The 18,983-nt window shown below is 54.0% G+C and overlaps 2 protein-coding genes across 2 annotated transcripts; one reads left to right on the forward strand and one right to left on the reverse strand.

The window, feature by feature from the left end:
- Positions 1-1,543: 1,543 nt before the first annotated feature.
- DTYMK (deoxythymidylate kinase) lies at positions 1,544-12,775 on the reverse strand. The gene is made up of 5 exons (XM_027591208.2): positions 12,590-12,775; positions 11,878-11,986; positions 7,566-7,656; positions 6,232-6,429; positions 1,544-1,983 (listed from the first exon to the last, which is right to left on the reverse strand). Exons 1-5 carry the CDS (start codon positions 12,717-12,719, stop codon positions 1,873-1,875), a joined length of 639 nt encoding a protein of 212 aa, XP_027447009.1. The 5' UTR covers positions 12,720-12,775; the 3' UTR covers positions 1,544-1,872.
- Positions 12,718-15,997, forward strand: LOC113919597 (collagen alpha-1(I) chain-like). Its single transcript, XM_027588973.2, has 3 exons — positions 12,718-12,816; positions 12,935-13,379; positions 15,825-15,997. Exons 1-3 carry the CDS (start codon positions 12,718-12,720, stop codon positions 15,983-15,985), a joined length of 705 nt encoding a protein of 234 aa, XP_027444774.1. The 3' UTR covers positions 15,986-15,997.
- The last annotated feature ends 2,986 nt before the right edge of the window (positions 15,998-18,983 follow it).

Here is an 18,983-nt window from a genome sequence, read left to right on the forward strand (position 1 = left end):
TGAGGCAGTCCACCTGCACCGCGGCCTCCAGAAAACGCCCGGGGGACCTTCTGGTGCTGGAACCGTTCTCCACGCTCAGCAGCTTCCAGCCACAGCCTTCCTGTCAGGATCCCAGAGGCCGGGGCTCCAAGTCAAGGTCTCTACAGGCCTGTTTCCTCCTGGAGGCTCCAGGGGACAAGGTTTACCCCTCTTCCCCCTTCCGGAAGCTGCCCACATTCCCTGGGTGCACGGCCCTCCTTCCACCTTGAGTGCCCTCCGACCCATCCTGCTGCCACCAGTGTCCCTGACTAGGGCTCCTGCCTCCCTGCCAGAGACCCTGTGGCTGCGTCTCGGGCCTCCCTGACGAGGCGGGATGGCCTCTCCAGCTCGCCGTGCAGGTGCTCTGTCCCCAGGCTCCAGGACGACCGCGGGTCCCTCTCCAGGGACCGTTACTCCGCCCACGCCCGTGCAAAAGCCACTGGAGCCAGGGGCTCTGGACCGTGTCACAGCCCGTAACCCTGCCCGCCCAGCCCCGGCTCGTTGGCCAGATGTCTCAAGACACATGCTGTATTTCCTGCAGAGAGTTTAAGCGTCGGACCGTTTTTGCCCCCGTCTTGGCCCCGCTGCCCCCCACCTGCGGGGCCCTCTCTGCTCCGGGTGTTCCTCCCGAGGACGTTCCTTCCACCTCTGGCCCCACTGCCCCCGGCTCGGCCCCCCGCCGAGGCTGCGAGAGGCAGAGAGGCTGGTTTGGGGTCTTAGGACTTCAGGCTGCCTCGCGTTTTTCTCACAGGGTGCGTGGCCTCGGTTGTGTGAAGAAGCAAAGGCGGTTACGGACAGTGCTGTCGGACCGTAACTGTGGGTGACCCCGGGGCTCTAGTCGAACCCCGTGTGCAGTTCTGATGGCTTCTGTCTCTCCGTGGCGGGTCCCCGGGCCCTGACCACACGTGGGCTGCCCGGTCTGGGTGCACGGCCATCAGGAGGACCGCAGGAGCTGCTGGAGTCCCCTCTGTAAGCAGATGACACAGAACTGCGTCTCCACGACTGTCCCCTCGTGGCCTCACTCAAGGCCACACAGCCACCAGCCACGCTCACCTGTCACGTCCTTTGCCCCCTTTTGAGGTGCCACCCAAGGACCGGGACCGAGGGCCGGCTGCCTGTGACCAGACAAGCACGGGCCCTCGTGGCTGCACGCAGGCTCTGCCCGGGCCCCGCCGGAACGGCCAGGTCACCACTTGGCCTTCACGCAGAGATCACGTCCCAGCCACAGGAGAAGGCAGCTGCCCCTCCAGGCGGGAGGACCCAGACCCACTGGGTGGACGGGGGGAGCCCTGCCTGCCCTCCATCCAGCACTCTGCACTGCTTCCCACTCCGGATTCTCCCAGAAGTCAACAGAGCACTCCGAGGGGCTTCAAACGGGGCAGACTGAAAACACAGCGAACAGCCGAGCCTGCGTCTGCAGCGTTGAGGCTGGACGGGCCCCCTGCCCCCGGGACGCAGCCCCTGCCCGCTAGGAAGGACGCCCCGTCAAGCCCACGGTGGCTAAGGAAAGCGAGAGCTTCTGCGGTGTCTTTTCAAATGAATTTTTATTAGTGCCTGTAAGAAATGCGGGACAGTTTTAACTGACTACCATTTCACTGAAACTACCTGCATGTGTGTTAAATTTCCATAAGAAAGCACAGAACACAGTAATTTACTGGCATCTTGGGGGTGAAGGAGAGGACAGAGGACAGCGGCGGCACAGCACTGCCCGCACGGCGCCCCGGGCACGCCCCGCCGGCTCCTGGGGGGCTGAGCTGCGGCGGCTTGTCTCTGCGTCCTGCTCCGTGAGCGCGGCGTCGGGGTGTCCACGTACCCCCGGCTCGGCCCCGCGGGACCAGAGGGGGCACTGCATGGCTACTTCCACAGCTCCCCCAGCGGCCTCTGGGCGGCGGCCTGGATGGTGTACACACAGAGGGCGTGGATTTCCTTGTGGACATCTTCGATGCTTTTGGAAGCGTCGACCATCTGTCCCGGGGCGGGGAGGCAGGAGGAAAAGAGAACCGTTAACGCTTGTCACTGTTCTGTGCGTGGGGACTTCAGGCGGGGCTGGGTTCCAGAGCGTACGGTACACACTCGGATTCTTCATCTTACACCTTAGTCTGACCTTTGCCCTTGGCTGGGGAGGGTGGCCTCTGCCTGTGTCCTTGGGACGAAGCCGACCCACGCTCCTGCTGTGGCCCAGATACAGAGAAACACCCAGTCTCGCTCCTGATCAGACCCTCTCCCTCCCCCAGCTCCCGCCGGCGCGCACGTCAGTGAGGCGCCCCCCCCACCCCGGCCGGTGGCCGATCTCCGCAGGGGAGGCAGGGAGAGCCGCCGCCCCTCCCCCAGGCCATGCCCGGATGCTGCTCGGCGCTCGAGGAAGCCCTGCACAGAAGCCAACCCTGGGTCGGAATCCTTTCCTCCTGGGGAAGATGGTTTCGTCCTGACCCAGCCGGGCTGCTCTCCCCCTCGATGTGTTGATGCTGTGCCCTCACGTGAAAAGCATGGGGACCTCTGGTCACTAAGGGAGCCAGCCACCCAAGAACTGCTCTCCGCCCGAAGCAAGGGAGACCAAGCTGGACAGAAGCTTCTGTGTGCTCAGGGGGGTGCCCTGTCTCACTGCCGGTCCAGGCTCAGCCAATTCTGGAGGAGCTGCGGGGGGTGTAGACTCACTCAGACGCGGGTATGACCGTTCCGTGAGGTCTGACTGCGCGGCCCAAGACTGCATGTACGCTCGCGCACAGGCGTACTACGCACGCGCAGTACATACAAACTCGCACACACGGATACTACACATGCACACGCTACGTATGAACTCCCACGCAGGCGTATCACGTAGAAACCACATCTCCAGTTGTCTGAGGGCCTGGGAGCAGTGACAGCACTGAGACAGCACTGAGCTCCCCGCACACAGCTTTAGAATGGCTTTCTCCACAAGACAGGAGCACGGAAACCTGGGGAAGCAGCCGATTCCAGAGCGAGGCGGGAAGCGTACCGGGTGAACCCAGAAGGTACTAACGTGCTGGGAAGCAGTAAGCGTCCCAAAGTGCAGGGACCCGCGAGAAGGTAACAGGAGCTGTCAGGTGGGGTGGCGGGGCGGGCAGCACAGACCGAGGTAAGTCAAACAGGACCACAAATCCGTACGGAGATGAACGTACAGGTAAACTGAAAATCTGATGAGCTGTGAGGTTTTTATATGGTTTATAAAAATCTCATCACAAAATACTTATTACACCGGGAGAGAGAGTGACGTGACTGTGGAGAAGCCTGGCAAATACCACTGAGCCAGCACGCACACAGCGGGGCGTCACTTGGCCATACAAAACGATGAGCTCTTGCCATCGGCAACAATACCGGTGGCCCGAGACTGCGTCGCGCTCCGTGAACTAAGTCACACAGAGCAGGACGAATACCGCAGGATTTCACTTGTATGTGGAATCTAACACAAAACAAATGAATAATCGCACAAAGAGCAGAATCAGACCCACAAACGCACAGGGGGCAGGGGGCGGGAGCTGCCGCTTGCAGTTATGGAGCGAGTACGTCCCGGGGATGGAAGGTGCGGCACGGGGGCTGCGGTCAGTGACCCCGCGAGAGTGTCATGTGGTGACAGGTGGGGCCACACGTGCGGCGAGCCCAGCGTAACGTACGCTCCTGTCCAGGCACTCGGCTGCACGCCGCAACTCCTCTAAGCGTGCGTCAGCGGCACACAAATAAGAATCAATACCCCGAAAAGTGAACATCCCCAGAAGTGAACAAACGGAAATCCTACCCACATGGCAGGACGCAGTGAGCACCCAGCCTCCCTCCCGGGCCACCCTGCCAAAGACACACGTGAATCCCATCATGGGGAAACAGCCACGTCCATCTGAGACTCATCTACAAATCAAATGCTAATGAACTTCGAAAGTGTCCATGTTGTGAAAGTCACACAGGCTAGAGACCAGAGATGGGACCGTACAGACTGTACACTGGGTCATTTGTCAAAAAGGACACTAGTAGTGGGACCAACGGGGCAACGTGAACGGGGCCTGGGCACCTGGGGACAGCAAGGGATCTGCGTTAATGTCCTGATTTTGACAGTCCATGGCAGGGAGGGGGCATTAGAGACTAATTTGTTAACGGTTCCAGGGAAGAGTTTTTTTGTATTGTACTTGCAAGCTGTAACCTTTTTGTTATTGTTTAAAAATTTTTTCAAAGACTGTTAAAAAAGTTAATTTTCAGATGAACAAAAGCTGAGAGTTCTATGCCAGGAGACCCACCCTACAGGAAACGTTAAAAGACGTTCTTAAGCTAAAGGAAGTGAAATGAGATGAAAAGTGGGGAGGTTCGGGGCGGAGAGCGCCAGCACTGGGCGGCAGGAAACGGTTTCCTGTTTCTTCCCCACTCCCATTCCTGATTTCATACCTTCTTGTCTTGTTCCCTGCAGGGTTTGAAATGTGTTATAAGTCCAGACTAGTTTGAAGCCACATAGAACTGACAAAGGAAAAACAAAGGGAACAGAACTTGGCAATTTTTCGTATAAAATCAACCAGTACAAAAATGGGATTCAAGTTTCCATGTGGGCAAAGAAATGCCCTCCTCAGACCATGAGACAAGCTGTGTGGGCTCAGCACTGACGTGAGCACATGAAACAGATGGAAAGGCCGTGGGTATGTGGGCGTCCCCTGCTTTGTGAAAGTTTGTGTTACACCACTTTGCTTTTGTGAAAGATTTATGTTAGTACCTGTTTTTGCTAACTGAAGGAAATCCAGAAAGTGTTTTTGCTCTTACAAAAAAAGGCGAAAAGCAAAAATAGCATTCCGTGCCGGTTCTGCAGCGAGCCGTCCCAGGGGCAGTGCGCACCCCCCCCCCACCAAACTCCTTCCCGGGAGCCTCTCTCGGCATGTTGGCGTCCAGCCGCCGAGCTCTGAGCTGTGTCTGGGAGCATCTGGGCTTCATCTCCATTGATTTTGTGCATCTGTTAGCAAGATGTGTCACAAAAGCCTAGGAAAGGTGGTTTTTTGGGTCTGGGAACATTAAAAAACATTTCCATATAAATTAATGGTAATTGCTTCTTTGCTTTATGCCATTTTCGCTTATGAGAGATTTCATAGGAACGCTATACTTTTAGCTAGTGGTGCAACCCATACTTTAAAAATACGTGTGCAACCTACGCCACAAAGGAGCCCCCCAGAGGAACCCCCACCCTGGCAACGAGCGAGCGGAAGTCAGTGTGGAGAAGTGGGGAGGGCCGCAGACAGGCAGGTCGCGGGAGAAGCATCAATCAGACAAGACGGCCAAACCAGGAGCCAAAGCCAACACCCTTAAACCTTCCCCAGAGCAGCAAGAGTGCAGCCTGTCTTGGGAGTGAGACTTGTCAGCTGTCAACGTTGTCAGCTTGTTTGTTGCCAGGGGCGGCCTCTGACCACACGGGACAAGGGTGGGCCCAGGCGACCAGGTGTGTTCACACGAGGTGGGCCTGGGGATGGGTGCGTGCAGGGAGGAAGGGGGAAGGGGCCAGCTTTGGTGTCCATAGGGAGGACAGTGGATGGTCCTTCAGGGAGGGAGATGTGAGGCTGGCCCCTGGGACTGGGGCCGGGCCCTGGGTGAGGTTCCCTTAGACGGAGGGAGCAGGGCTGCGGGGCCCTGAGCAGAGGGAGACAGGGAGCCGGCCCGAGTGTGGTGATGTAGGGGGGACGGGAGTCTGCGTGCGAGGCCCAGGCCGGGGAGTGAGCGTGGAGACAGGAGCTCATCCCCATGAGAGGAAACGAGGAACAGCCCTGGGGCAGGAACTGGCAGGAAAGGGTTGAGAGGGAGGCAGCAAATGACTCCCAGGGGCTGGGGGCTGAGCCCCAAACCAACCAAACTCAACTTTCGAGGAGATTGGGGGCAGGGGGGCCGACAGACACATTGAGCCACAGTGCGACTTGTAGGCTACAGATGGAAGGCAAAGTGAGGAGTGACTCACGGGCTGTGTGTTCTAGATGACAAGCACGGCTGGCCACGCGGGACTGCTGTTTGGGAGCTGCTATCTGGCAAAGTGTCCCCAACTCACCCACCAGGCCCCAAACGCCCTTGCTTTGCACACTCACGAAGGAAAGAGTTTGCTACGCCTGAGAGGCGCGCCCCAAGGCTCTGCCGGATGGAGCAGTGCTCGGCTGACGTCTCTGCTCGGTAGCAGGACTCTGAGCCATTTTCCGGCAGCTCCCAGTTGGCCATTCTGGAGGCGCCGGTGGGAGACGCCCTCACCTTCCAGTTCAAAGTCTCATCGGCCATCAGCTGGTGGAAGCGGCGCAGCGCCCGCTCCTGGAAGTCCCCGCTCTCGTAGCGCTCACGGCCGAACTCCCCCCGCACGGCGGCCTCGGCCAGCCGCAGCTGAAGGAACACCACCAGGTCCGGCTTGGGGAGGCCCACGTCTGGCTGCTTGCACCAATCCAGGGAAAAGTTCTGGCAGCACAGAACCCAACAGTTAGAGAAAGAAGGCTTAATGAGGTCTAATGTTTAGCTTCAAAATTCATAAAAGGGGAAAAATGAGCTAATCCCTGACATACCAAAAATTGAGAATTCTGTCGGCCCCCACAGCCCCCTAGCAGCAGCACATCAGGAGGACGTGAGGGAGCCAGTCCGGGGCATGACGGTCACTTTCCCTGTCCTCCTCTACAGATGGAATCCCACTGACCAACCCTTCAGAGCGCAAGTGTCCTTTCAGAGGGATTCCAGCCAGCGCCCGAGGAAGGCCGGGCAGAATCGGAAGGTTATCATTTTGCAACCCCTCGTGAAGGAACCATCATCAAGGGCTGTTACCACAAACCAGACAGCCAGATGCCCTGCGGCTCTTGACAGGGGAGCCCCGTGCTTCTTCAAGTAGCCGCCCCAAAATAAAGTTTTAAAAAATTCTAATGCACAGAAAAAAGGACCTGTATTTTAAAAAGAGATTTAAGAGACACTTCAAGTATGGCCCTGAAATGGATTCTGATCCAGTCTAACTGTAGAAACACAAGACAAATCAAATACTTTCTAACCGAACTGGCCACTTCGCACACGGACCGAATGACGGTATCACGAAACACCTGCTGTCTGAGGCGACGTGATGTTTGTAAGAAGTCACTTTTGGGATGTGAACTGAAATGTTGGTGGAGGAGCCGGTGATGTGTCTGATGGGTCCGAGACGAGACCAGAAGGCTCTGAGACAGGTGTCGGTGCTGGTGGTTTATCGTTTTCTCTGCTGGTATATATTTGAAAACTTCTAAGTAAGAAGCAGAACAAAGTGGTAGCAGAGCTACCATACCCCTAGAACGACAGCTCCACGGCACGGGGAGGCCGGGAAACCGCACAGAAGGCGCCCAGAAACGCACCATCTGCTCTGAAAACAAGACACTGGATGGAGAAGTGCTGCTGAGCAACCACCTTGGGAAAGGGAGGTGGTGACATCCAAGTTATCCGACAGCAAAGCTGCGGCTCCAGAAACGTCTGCTCTTCCTACGGTACACAGCAAACTAACCAAGCAGAGAAGAATCCTAACACTCCACACACTCCTGAGTCCACAGCCCGCATCTTCCCACCGGGGACCACGTGGCACTCACCTCCTTGGCGCTGGTGAAGGCGACACCAGAAAATGCGTATCTGTCAACAATGAGGGTGACGCCCTGGCTCAACTTCTTCTTAATCAGCGGCCTAAAAAACAGAGTGTGTTTCTGAGCCACGGTCCTGGCTTCACAGGCCCTGATGGTGTAATTCACTGATACAGAAACCAACACAGTAGAGGGATGAGAGGGCGGTGATCTGTGGCCTTGTGGGTATTCAGAAAAGCTCTGGATCTTCTCCTTAGAAGAGGCCACCAGGGTGCTCCCAGCAAAGCCCAATGTGAAAAAGACAAGTCCACGAAAGCAAAACAAACACAACTGATGAAGACGGATGAACGGACGAAGGCTCGCTGGCTGTCTGGGCAGGGGTGTGGAGGGCCAGGCCACCCCACTGGGAAGGAGAGCCCGGGAGAGCAAAGGCGCAGACGCAGCCAGGATGGGATGACGCTCGCTGCCTAGAGTCTGAAGGGCCAGGACAAGGGTGGATGGGGTGGCCAAGGATGTCCTCAACCAGGTGATGGCGGCTCAACCCCCATCCCCTGGCCCCAAGATCTTAGGAAGATGTGCACAAAGAGCCTGACATTAGCAAGAAGTGTCACTTGCACTTTGTGGAACAAAAAGATGTTTGTTACCTGTGACCTTGAGAAGCTCACAGAACAGTAGGGAGACAGAAGGCACACCTCCGGCAGTAAAATGCAGTTTCCATCACAGCATTACCTGTAACTGCAAACTATTAAAAAAATTACCTGACCTCATAAGCAGAAAACTGACAGAACAAACAGCTCCAGCACACGCACACGAGAATGACGCGGTTGTATGAGGAACGAGGGAGCTGTCTAACAGCCGAAAGAACACCATCTCCCGATGTCCTTAGGAAAGCAGAGTACAAACACACGGCAGGCTATGTTTTTGAAGGCGGCAAATTGGCGACTTAAGACATCACATACGTCTCTGCTTGTGTATAAGATGATTCTAGAGGGGAACACTAGAAATGAATAGGTTACCCGCAGAGGGAGGGCAAAAGTGGGTGGGTGAGGCACTGAACTTTCTCTACGACTTTGACTTTTATTTTATTTAAAAGATTTTATTTATTTATTTGACAGAGAGAGACAGAGAGAGAGGGAACACAAGCAGGGGGAGTGGGAGAGGGAGAAGCAGGCTTCCCGCAGAGCAGGGAGCCCGACGCGGGGCTCGATCCCAGGACCCTGGGACCATGACCTGAGCGGAAGGCAGACACTCAACCGACTGAGCCACCCAGGCGCCCCTGACTTTGACTTTTAGAACCATTTAATGTTTCATGTTTCCAAAAACTAAAATTAAATCAAGATGGGAAAAAAAACCCTAAAATCATATAGTCAAATGAACCTGTATCCCAAACGAACACACAGTGATGGGAAAATCCTGCCCCAAGAGACCTCTGAACACTGCCCTCAGTGTGCCCTTGTTTTAAGCATAGAGCTGCAAACCAGCATTGACCTCTCCAAAGGCTTTTACATTGGTGGGTATACTGAGGATGCCGCAAGCCAGGAAGAGCATGGTGCCGGGCTGGAACAGGAGGTCTCAGTTAGCACAGACCTAGAGAGGTAAACAGACACAGACCAAGATAAACTTACACGCAGGTCCAACCATAACAGGAGCCTAGAGGCAGGGATGCTCACTGGCAGCAAGCACCCAGTACCCAGATGCTGGTTTCTAAATACCACTCTCCATTAAACAGAAAAGAGCAACTGGTTCCTGGGTTGGAGCAGGATAAAACACAAGAGAAACCTGAACATCTTGTTCTACCAAAAAGTTCTCAAAAAATGAGGCCTGGGAACACAGCAAATGGACACAAGCCAACATGAAGAGATTTCCAGAGGCCAAATTTGCAATCATCTAAACATTAAAACAACTGGCAGTATGACTCACCAAGTAAAAAAGAACCTGTTGAGTCCACACTGGTGATGGACACATGGATGACCCGGGGAGGCAGGAAAGTCTTCCTTACATAGGAAGCCGACTAATACACATAGAAAAATCACCATTTGAAATCACAACAGACTCAGGAAGATTTATTAATGAATGATAAAGTAAAAAATCAAAGTTTGATGAGGAAGGGGATATTTATGAGTTTTGTAGTATTGCCCCCCTTTTTTACACTGATTTTTTTTAAAGATTTTATTTATTTGCCGAGAGGGGGGGAACACAAGCAGGGGGGAGGGACAGAGGGAGAAGCAGGCTCCCCGCGGAGCAGGAGCCTGATGTGGCACTCGATCCCAGAACCTGGGATCATGACCTGAGCCGAAGGCAGACACTTCCCCGGCTGAGCCACCCAGGTGTCCCTCCCCTTTTGACTACTTAGCAATCCGGGGGGGGGGGGGGGGGCAAACCACACTGCATCCCTCCTGGCTCAGTGTCCTAAAGACGACTGACCCAATGTCACTTCCATGATATTCCTGACAAAAATACAAACCCAAATCTATTTGTGAGGAAACATCAGACCAACCCTGAATTTTATAAAATAAATGACCTGTAATTTTTAAAAAGGGAGCAAATGATAACACAAATGCTGCAAAATATTAATAATAGGTGAAGTTTGGAGGGGCATGCAGGAATTCTTGGCACTATTCTTGCAACTCTTCCAGTTGACTGAAATTATTCTAAAGTAAAAACTTAAAAATAAGTAGAGTAGAAAATTGCTAGATTGATACGGGAAGTAAAAGAAATCGCTTGTTTCTAGGAATGAATTGCTGCACGGAGTGCTATTTAAGATGCCCCTGGAGGAGCGCTGGGTTTGGCAAACAGAGATGGGGGAGGGAAGGTGGGGTGTTGCCCCCATCCTGTGAGGAGAGCACCACACGCTCTGTGCCGCCAAACTGTAAAGATGCCAGAGGACAAGTATTTTGGGAAGCAGCAACTGATTCAAGTTAAGACGAAGCATAGCAAAAAGGTGGACAATTAAAGGGCTGGAGGAAGTAACCAGTTTCTCACAAAGTGCTTCCAAGCACCCCAGGTTTACTAAGCCCTCACTCCCAGGCCTGCCTGGCCAGCTCTCCTTGACCCTCACCAGCACCTGCTGTGGGGCACCCCGACGGCCACCCAGCTGGTGGGCAGCCGTGGGAGCTGCGGCAGAACAGACGGACCACGGGCACGTGGCCTGTGTGGCAGGGACAGGATCACTAGGAAGTGTCAGCATTACTCTCCACTTTTAAGTGGACCTACCTTATTTTTCTACAAAGCCACAAAAACCAAATTGGAACAATTATGTCCATAAACTCCAGATGTATTAAAGATTATAAAAATGATCTCATTTTCTTCTCGTCCTTGGGAGTGGGAAGGCCTTTCCAAACCAGACACAGTTAAGCCAGAAGAAAGCAGTGCAGGCTTGCTTTTAAGAGGTGCCAGTGCAAAACCATGGACAGGTATCTGGCTGAATCTACTGGGGACAGCCTTTCTGGAGAGCACCCCAGACCGAACGGAAAGTCAGAGCTTTGCAAAGCACAATCAGAAAGCCAATTATGAGATGGTTTGTATGGGAGGATCCCATTTATTTATGTTAAACCAAACTACTCCAATGACGTATGTGTATATAAATGGAAAAAAATCATCTAAAAGCACAGGCCACAGGCACTTGATCACAGTTAAATGCTGAGTGAGGAGGTAGAAGAATACGTAAAACAAAAGGGGTGGGGGAAAAAGTAAATTGTGAACTTCCGCTAATAATGTGTCAACATGGGGCACGGGGGGGGGGGGGGAGGGGGGCTCAGTTGGTGGAGTGTCTGACCCTGGATTTCGGGTCAGTTCATACTCTCACGGTCCTGGGATCGAGTACTGCACCTGGCTCGTGCTCAGCAGAGCGCGCTGGCCCCTCTCCCTCTGCTCCCTGTCCCCCACCCCCCCACCCTCTCTCTTTCCTGAATAAATAAAATCTTAAAAAAAAAATGTGTCAACATCAGTTCATCCACTGTCACAAATGTAACACACTAAGCTAAGACAAATAATATGGGAAATTGGGGGTGGGAGGGAGGGACAGGGGTAGGGGGGAAACGCTGTATTTATCACCAGCTTTTCCAACTATGTAAAACTACCCTACAAAATAAAGTCTACTAATTACAAAAAGGTGGCAGGGCAGGAGGAAGAAACAGCATCAATTCCTGCTCTTCGGGAACCGGAGCTCTAAGACCTGGGGCTAAGGACGGGGGCTTGCAGAGGTCCAGCCTCTGGCATTACTGCCGACACCATATTCCGAAACAAGAGCTGCGTTCGCCCAAATCTCAAGCAGGAGGCAAAGCGCGGGGGGGAGGGGGGTGTGCAGCACAAAGGTAGCGTTTACACTTGCTCCCAGCGGTTCGCGGAGAAAAGCAGGTGCACCGAGTGGTCCTCCACCTCACTTTTCTTTTCCAAGTAAGAACTCAGAAGTTTGCCAATTTCGGTTGATCTTTCTAAAAAAGGAGAGAGAGAGAGAGAGAAATACCAAAGTGAGCGTAGGCTTTCCACCTCAATTAGAACGTACTTCGGGCTGAACTCAAGCGCTCTGAGTTTTATTTCGGGATGTCTCCACGCGCGTTCGGAGCCCCCCTGGGAACCGGCAGCAAGGTGCAGACACACGGGGATGGAAAACGCTTCACGAAGAGGGAGGAAGGTCCGGCCCAGGACCTCAGAGCCGGCGCGGACGGGACCGGCGGACCGGCCGGCTTCCAGCCTGGAAGAGGCCAAACGTCCAGAACGGCCTCCCCCGGCCCCCTACCCGTTTCGTAGGCCGGCAGGCGCCTCCGGGGAAGCTCACCGGCACTTCGAAGATCAACGCCACTGTGAGGACGCGTACCCCACCAGGCCCCCCCGAGGGCAGCAGCCACCCCGACCCAGAAACCCGCACGGACTCCACGGCCGCAGCGGGAGGCCGCTGGGGGGGGGGGGGCACAGACACAGGCCGCGGCCCGTGACCACAGCCTCGGCCCCGCCGGCCCCGCCGCCACCCCACCGGAAGGGCGGGCGCCCCCGACCGCGTCCCCAGCCGGCCCCCGGCCCGCCGGCGCCGCACCCACCCGGGAAACGGAGCAGCTCCGCGCGGTGGCCCGCGGCGCACAGCGCGGCCACGAGCTTGCGGCTCTGCGTGCTCTTGCCGGCGCGGTCCACGCCCTCCAGCACGATGAGGGCCCCGCGCCGGCCGGCCATGCTCGCGCTTTCCCGCCGCCCGCCGCCACCGCGCGCCCCGGCGCCGCTCGGAGCTCCCATTGGCGGGCGTCGGCGGCGCGCGCCGGGATTGGCTGAAGTGGGGTCGCCACAGCCGCGCGCTCCGGAATTGACGACAGGGGGCCGCACGTTGGGATTGGCTGCTGTTTTCCGGCCTTGCGCGGATCGGCTGGTATCGGCCCGGGGGCGGGGCGAAGGCGGCAACGGTCGCCCCGCCCCTTCCGGCGGGCGGAGTCACCGCCTTCCGGGCCGGGAGAGCTGGTGGCGGGGACTGTGGGCCGCGGGCGGGGAGGCCGAGGGGCGGCGCGGGGCCGTGTGGCGCTGGCCGCGGGCGGACATCCCCGCTCCCTCGCGGGGGCCGTCTGCTCGGCGACAGCCCGGCGGCGTCCCGCGGCGGGGGGCGGGGCCGTGCGCACACCGGCGGCTCGACAGTGCCGGGAAGGCCGTGTCGCCGCCGCCGTTCCAGTGCTGGGACCGATCGTCAGGGGCGACGTGGGCCGACTCCCGGGAGAGGGGAGGCGGCGGCCGTGCCGCCCCTCGGGCCCGACTGCTCCGATGGGGGTCACCGTCACGTCGGGAGGCGCTGGCTCCTAGGGGCTGTTACTATTTTAGGGGCGCCCGGGCCGCCTGGGCGTGTTTCAGGTGAGACCGTGCGCCCCTGCAGCGGGCGCCGTGCGGCGCGCCCGGCCCCCCCGCCGCCCCAGGGCCCACCCCCAGGTGCCATCCCACCGGGGGAGGCGGGCAGCACTTGAACCTGCGGGGCTTGCGACGGCACACTCGGGGCAGGACGAGCTAGGAGCCCCGTCTCCCAGGGCGCCCCCCGTAGCCTGGTCAGAGTTTGCGGGTGGCAGGCCCTCGTACGGGGGTCGGAGGCCGTTGCAGCTGGAATTGTGGTGGGCTGTTCCCTCGTGAGCCCTCTGGAGCGCCTGCCTCACTGCTGCAGCGCCGGAGCCTGCCGACGCTTCCAGGGTGGACAGCGGCAGCGGCCTCCCGGAGCCCTGGACAGCACCCTCCGCGATCTCCCCGACCTTTCCTCCTCCAGTTCTCGTGTTTGCACGGGTCCCTGGGAACGTGGCTCCCTAAGATAGCTAGCTGGAGTGGCTTTGAGTGCCCCCGACCGACCTTTGCCTGCTGTGGTCTTGGGTTCTGGAAGAGTGATAGATTATATTCGCCTCCTTCCTTGATGTTGATCTTGGCTGTGCGACTTCCAGATGCTGTGGTCACCACAGCTGACTTGCGCGCTTTGAGGCGGGAGAAAGCTTTGAAAGCTGTTGTGTGGCTCGCCCATCCCCTCCCCCGCCACGTGAGAAGAGCACATACACCATTAGGGCTGCGTTTTCATCCTGGATCTCCAGTGAAGGAAGTACAACCAGGGCCAGGCTACAACCACCGCGACTGATAGGTAGCCCGGCAAGAAGTAAGCCACCGGCATTCCAAGTTCCTCCCGGAGACTCCGGGACCCCCTGTTACTGCAGCATGACCTAGGGAAGGCTCACTGATACAAAGGCCAGTGCTTAATGTTGTCACAGGTAGGGAGGCAGTAGCCCTTGGTTCGAGGTCTCCTGTTCTAAAATGTCCATCTCCTGAGCCTTCGAAGGGTGGAAGAATTAGAATGGAGAAGAGAACCTCCCCAGGGTTCGGCAAGTGCCAGCACAGCCTTGCAGCACATCTGTAGGATGAGCTCACCGGGCAACGGGGAAAACATGTAATGTGGTGCTCCAGCTTGTGAATGCACGGCCTTCCTGGTTGCCTGTAAAAATGCAGGAACCTGGCTGTTGGAGCCTTGTATGCAGGGTGGTGGTGGAGTGCCCTTTTGATCCCAGCAGTCGCTCAGCTAGCACAAGTACGGTGTTGTTTGTCATTAGGGTACAACAAGCAGTTTGCTTCTCGGTCGTCCAACATGTCCTGCCTCTTATATCAGAATGACACTTAACTGCAGGTACCAGAATACCAACCTAACTGGCTGACATCATCAGGATATTTCGTTATCACACATAACTCGAAGTCCAGAGTTAGGCAGCCAGGAACTGCTCCTGCTGACTGGTGATGGCAAAGGTCAGGTCCACATTTTAGCAGTTCTAGCTTTTCCTTCATGGTCACCGGGTGACTTCAGCCTCTCCGTGCACCCAGTGCTGATCTCACGGCCCCGCCATGGGCAGAGGAGCACCCTTGCATCTGGACATTCAGCCTCCTTTCTGCTCTGCTGCATGGACAGTTTAGGTCTCAGGCCTGACTGTCAGCACGGTCCGCCCTGGAGCAGTGCAAGCAGGATCTCTTCACAGCACCATAGAAGCCTTCTCAGATGGGCACAAGGACGTCCACTTGGTGGAGGAAATAACAGGGTTCTGGGTCTAAGTGGGCTTGGAGACAGAGGGGACATAAAATGGGTTGTCAGGTGCTAATTGCCAAAGCTGGCTGATGAGCACATGGGGCTCATTAGGGCCTCCCTACTCTTAACGTGTTTGGGATTGTCCATTAAAAAAATAAAAAAGGGACGCGTGGGTGGCTCAGATGGTTCAGCGTCTGCCTTCGGCTCAGGTCACGATCCCAGGGTCCTGGGATGGAGCCCAACATCGGGCTCCTTGCTCAGCCGGGAGCCCGCTTCTCCCTCTGCCTGCTGCTACGCTTTCTCTCTCTCTCTGTCTGACAAATAAATAAATTAAAAAAAAAAAAAAGACTCTAAAACCCTTTTACTGTTCCCTGTTCCTCAAGTGTGTTGTACCTCCCGCCTCACAGGATTGTGTCAGCAAAGTCCTCCTGACTCTTAGCCAGGCTGCCATACCAAGACACCACAGACCGCGGGGCTCCAATGGCACCAGTCTTCCCACTGCACAGGTGTAGAGAGAAGTCTCTGGTGTCTCTTCTTCCTCTTAATTCCCTCTCCAAAGAACGTCACATTGGGGGTTAGGGTGCAACCTATGAGCTTGGGGGAATATTCAGTCCATAGCACTCACCTGCTTCCACATGAGTCTGCTGGGCACATGAGCGCCCTACTAGACTTCTTTCCCCAGGCCCGCTTGCACCTAGAGGTGGCGACGTAGCCCAGCGCCAACGAAATGTGAGTAGACGCCATGTGTGTTCCTTCAGACAGCAGACCGTGCTCTCCCTTTACTCGTGGCTTCCCCTTATTGCAACCTGGCCGTGACTGTGCTGATGAAGGCAAAATGCCCTGGGGGCATAGAACATGCTGGAAGGAATCTGGGCCCCTGAGTGACCCCGTGGAGCATGGCTGCCATCCCCCGGACTAACCATGTTGGGACTGTTGCACAAGAAATAAAATTCTTTCTTTTCTAAGCCACTGGATTTTGGTTGGGTTTCTTTACATTATACTAGCTTAGCCTTCTCCTAAAGCACTGCTCAGTTAGTGGACGTTTTGATTGTCATAATTTGGGGGGTGCTAACTGCATCTACTGAGTAGAAGCCAGGGATGCTGTTAAGCATCCTACAAAGCACAGGACAACCCTATCCCCCCGCCCCGCCCCAGGAGAGTTTCCTGGCCCAAAATATCAAGTCCTGAGGTTGAGAAACCCTGCCTTTTTTTTTTTTTTAAGATTTTATTTATTTATTTATTTGATAGAGCACGAGCCAGGTAAGGGTCAGAAGGAAAAGCGGGCTCCCTGCACATGGAGCTCGATCCCAGGACCTGAGCTGAAGGCAGACACTTAACCGATTGAGCCCCCCAGGCGCCTCAGAAACCCTGCTCTTCACATTGCAATAAAAGGAATCCTCTCTGGTCATTTCTAGAACAGGGTCTTCCTAAGAGAATTCATCAGTTTTCTTATGTGAATGAAAGACAAACTGCTATCTGGAAGAAGTTATTCTCAATATCTGATATATGAAGGGCCATTAGCCTTAACTTTTTTTTTTCTTTAAAGATTTTGTCAGAAGAGAGAGGGAGCACGTACCAGTGCATAAGCAGGGGGAGCTTAAGCAGACTCCCCACAGAGCAGGGAGCCCGATGTGGGGCTCGATCCCAGGACCCTGGGATCATGACCCAAGCCGAAGGCAGCCACTTAACTAAGCCACTCAGGTGCTCCTTAACTTTTTTTTTAAATTTAAATTAGCCAACATACAGTGATCATTAGTTTTAGATGTAGTGTTCAATGATTCATCAGTTGCGTGTAACACCCAGTGCGTATCACATCAAGTGCCCTCAATACCCATCACCCAATTACCCCATCCCCCACACCCCTCCCTTCTGCAACCCCCAGTTTGTTTCCCAGAGTCACGAGTCTCACATGGTTTGTCTCCCTCTCTGATTTCTAATTTTTTTTTTTTTTTAGATGAAGGCATGAAGATCAGTTTTCTCATAGATAATGGGTAAAGGACATAAAATGATAGAATTGCAAATAGCCCGTGGATATAGAAAAATATGTTTAGCCTCACTTAAAATCAAAGAAATACAAATCAAAACACAGGTTGGTTTTTTGGTTATTTCTTTTTTCTATCAAGTTAGTAAAGATAAAAAGCCTGACAAAATCTAGGGTTGACAAAGTGTAAAAACATACTTAGTGAAGTGTCAGTTGGTATAATTTTTTCCTTGGGCAATTCATTTAAAAGTATCAGCCCTTAGAACATGCAATACTTTTTGAGCTGGCAATTCCATTTTTTTTTTTTTTTTTTAGAGGGAGAGGAGCAGGGAGGGGCAGAGGGAGAGGGAGAGAGAAGGAGAGAGAGAGAGAGAAGCAGACTCCCTGCTGAGGAGGGAGCCCAACACAGGGCCCAATCCCAGGATCTGGAGATCATGACCCAAGCCAAAGACAGATGCTTAACTGAGCCACCCAGGTGCCCCAGCAATTCCACTTCTAAGAATTTATCCCAAAGAACTAATAGGACAAGGTGTAAATTAGAGACGGCCTCAACCCTTGCTACTCCTCCCATTGAGAGGTGGGTCTAATTCCCCTCCCCTCAAATCTGGTTGTCCCCAACAACTTGTTTGACCAATAAAATGTAATGAGATGTCTCGGGACTACCCAGGAGAGTTCGCAAGTATTGCAGCTTCTACCGTGGCCTCCTGGAACTCTCTGGAAACCCTGCATGGCCATGAAGAGTACCACTCCCTGGGACTGTTGTGCTGGAGAGGCCCCATGTAGGCATCCTGATCCATAATGCCAATTAAATGCTACCTTCCAGCCACCCCAGTGACCTCTATAGTATTACATAGAACAGAAGAATCACCTGGCTGAGCTCCGCTGAAATGTGTGACTCAAAAATTCCGAGTGACAATAAAATGGTTCTTTTAAGCAATTGTTTTCAGGTAGCTTATTATGCAGCAATAAATAACTGGAACACACAGATAAGTACAGCCATATGAATAAATGTTCACCAGAGCATTATTTGTGCTAATGAAAACTGGAAACAATCAAAACACTGTACATCTATTGTTAAGGTATGGCACACCAATGCAATGAAATATATCTAGTAAACAGAATGAAGTAGTTTTGAGTAAAAAACATGGTCAGATGTTTGCGAAGAGTGTTAAGTTAAAAATGTAAATAGTAGAAAAGTGGATAGTATGATTCACCTAAGAAAACCAAGAGCCCAATTTAAAAAGTGGGCAAAAGTTATGGGGCGCCTGGGTGGTTCAGTTGGTTCAGCATCTGACTCTTGGTTTCAGCTTGGGTTGTGATCTCAGGATCTGGCCCTACATTGGGCTCCACATTCAGTGGGGAGTCTGCTTCCACTCTGCCCACCCCCCACTTTCTCTCTCTAAATAAAAATAACCTTTTTAAAAAAGTTAAAAAAATAAAAAATGGGCAAAAGTTAGGAACAGACACCTCCCCCAAGAAGATGTACAGATAGCAAGTATACTTGTAAGAAGGTGCTCATTAGGGAATTATGTCATTAGCGAACTGCAAATAGAACAATGAAATATCTTTACCCACCTATCGGAATGGTCAAAATCCAGAACACTGACAACACCAAATGCTAGTGAGGATGTGCAGCAACACGAACTCTTTATTCTTTGCTGGTGGAAATGCAAAATGATATGGCCGCTTTGGAAGCCAGTTTGGTGGTTTCCTACAAACCTAGACAATCTTACACGTCTTTGTATTTAACCAAAGGAATTAAAAACATGTCCACACAAAAACCTGTACACAAATGATTATAGTAGCTTTATTCATAATTGGCAAAACTTGGAAACAACCAAGAAGTCCTTCAATAGGTGAATGGGTTAACTGTGGTCCATCCAGACAACGAACTATTACTCAGCATTAAGAAGAAATGAGCTACCAAGCCACAAAA

This window comes from Zalophus californianus, chromosome 3 (genome assembly GCF_009762305.2).
Source record: "Zalophus californianus isolate mZalCal1 chromosome 3, mZalCal1.pri.v2, whole genome shotgun sequence".
Lineage (NCBI taxonomy): Eukaryota > Metazoa > Chordata > Mammalia > Carnivora > Otariidae > Zalophus > Zalophus californianus.

Bases quoted from the DNA above. Each gene is read 5' to 3' on its own strand.
- LOC113919597 (XM_027588973.2), top strand. From the start codon at position 12,718: ATGCTCGCGCTTTCCCGCCGCCCGCCGCCACCGCGCGCCCCGGCGCCG. The intron at 12,817-12,934 runs GTGGGGTCGCCA...GGCGGGGCGAAG, and splicing joins GCGCGCCGGGATTGGCTGAA to GCGGCAACGGTCGCCCCGCC. The intron at 13,380-15,824 runs GTGAGACCGTGC...GTGTTCCTTCAG, and splicing joins GCCGCCTGGGCGTGTTTCAG to ACAGCAGACCGTGCTCTCCC.
- DTYMK (XM_027591208.2), bottom strand. From the start codon at position 12,719: ATGGCCGGCCGGCGCGGGGCCCTCATCGTGCTGGAGGGCGTGGACCGC. The intron at 7,657-11,877 runs GTAAACGCTACC...TCTGTTTTTTAG, and splicing joins GCGAACCGCTGGGAGCAAGT to GCCGCTGATTAAGAAGAAGT. The intron at 1,984-6,231 runs GTGAGGGCGTCT...GCCCCGGGACAG, and splicing joins ATGAGACTTTGAACTGGAAG to ATGGTCGACGCTTCCAAAAG.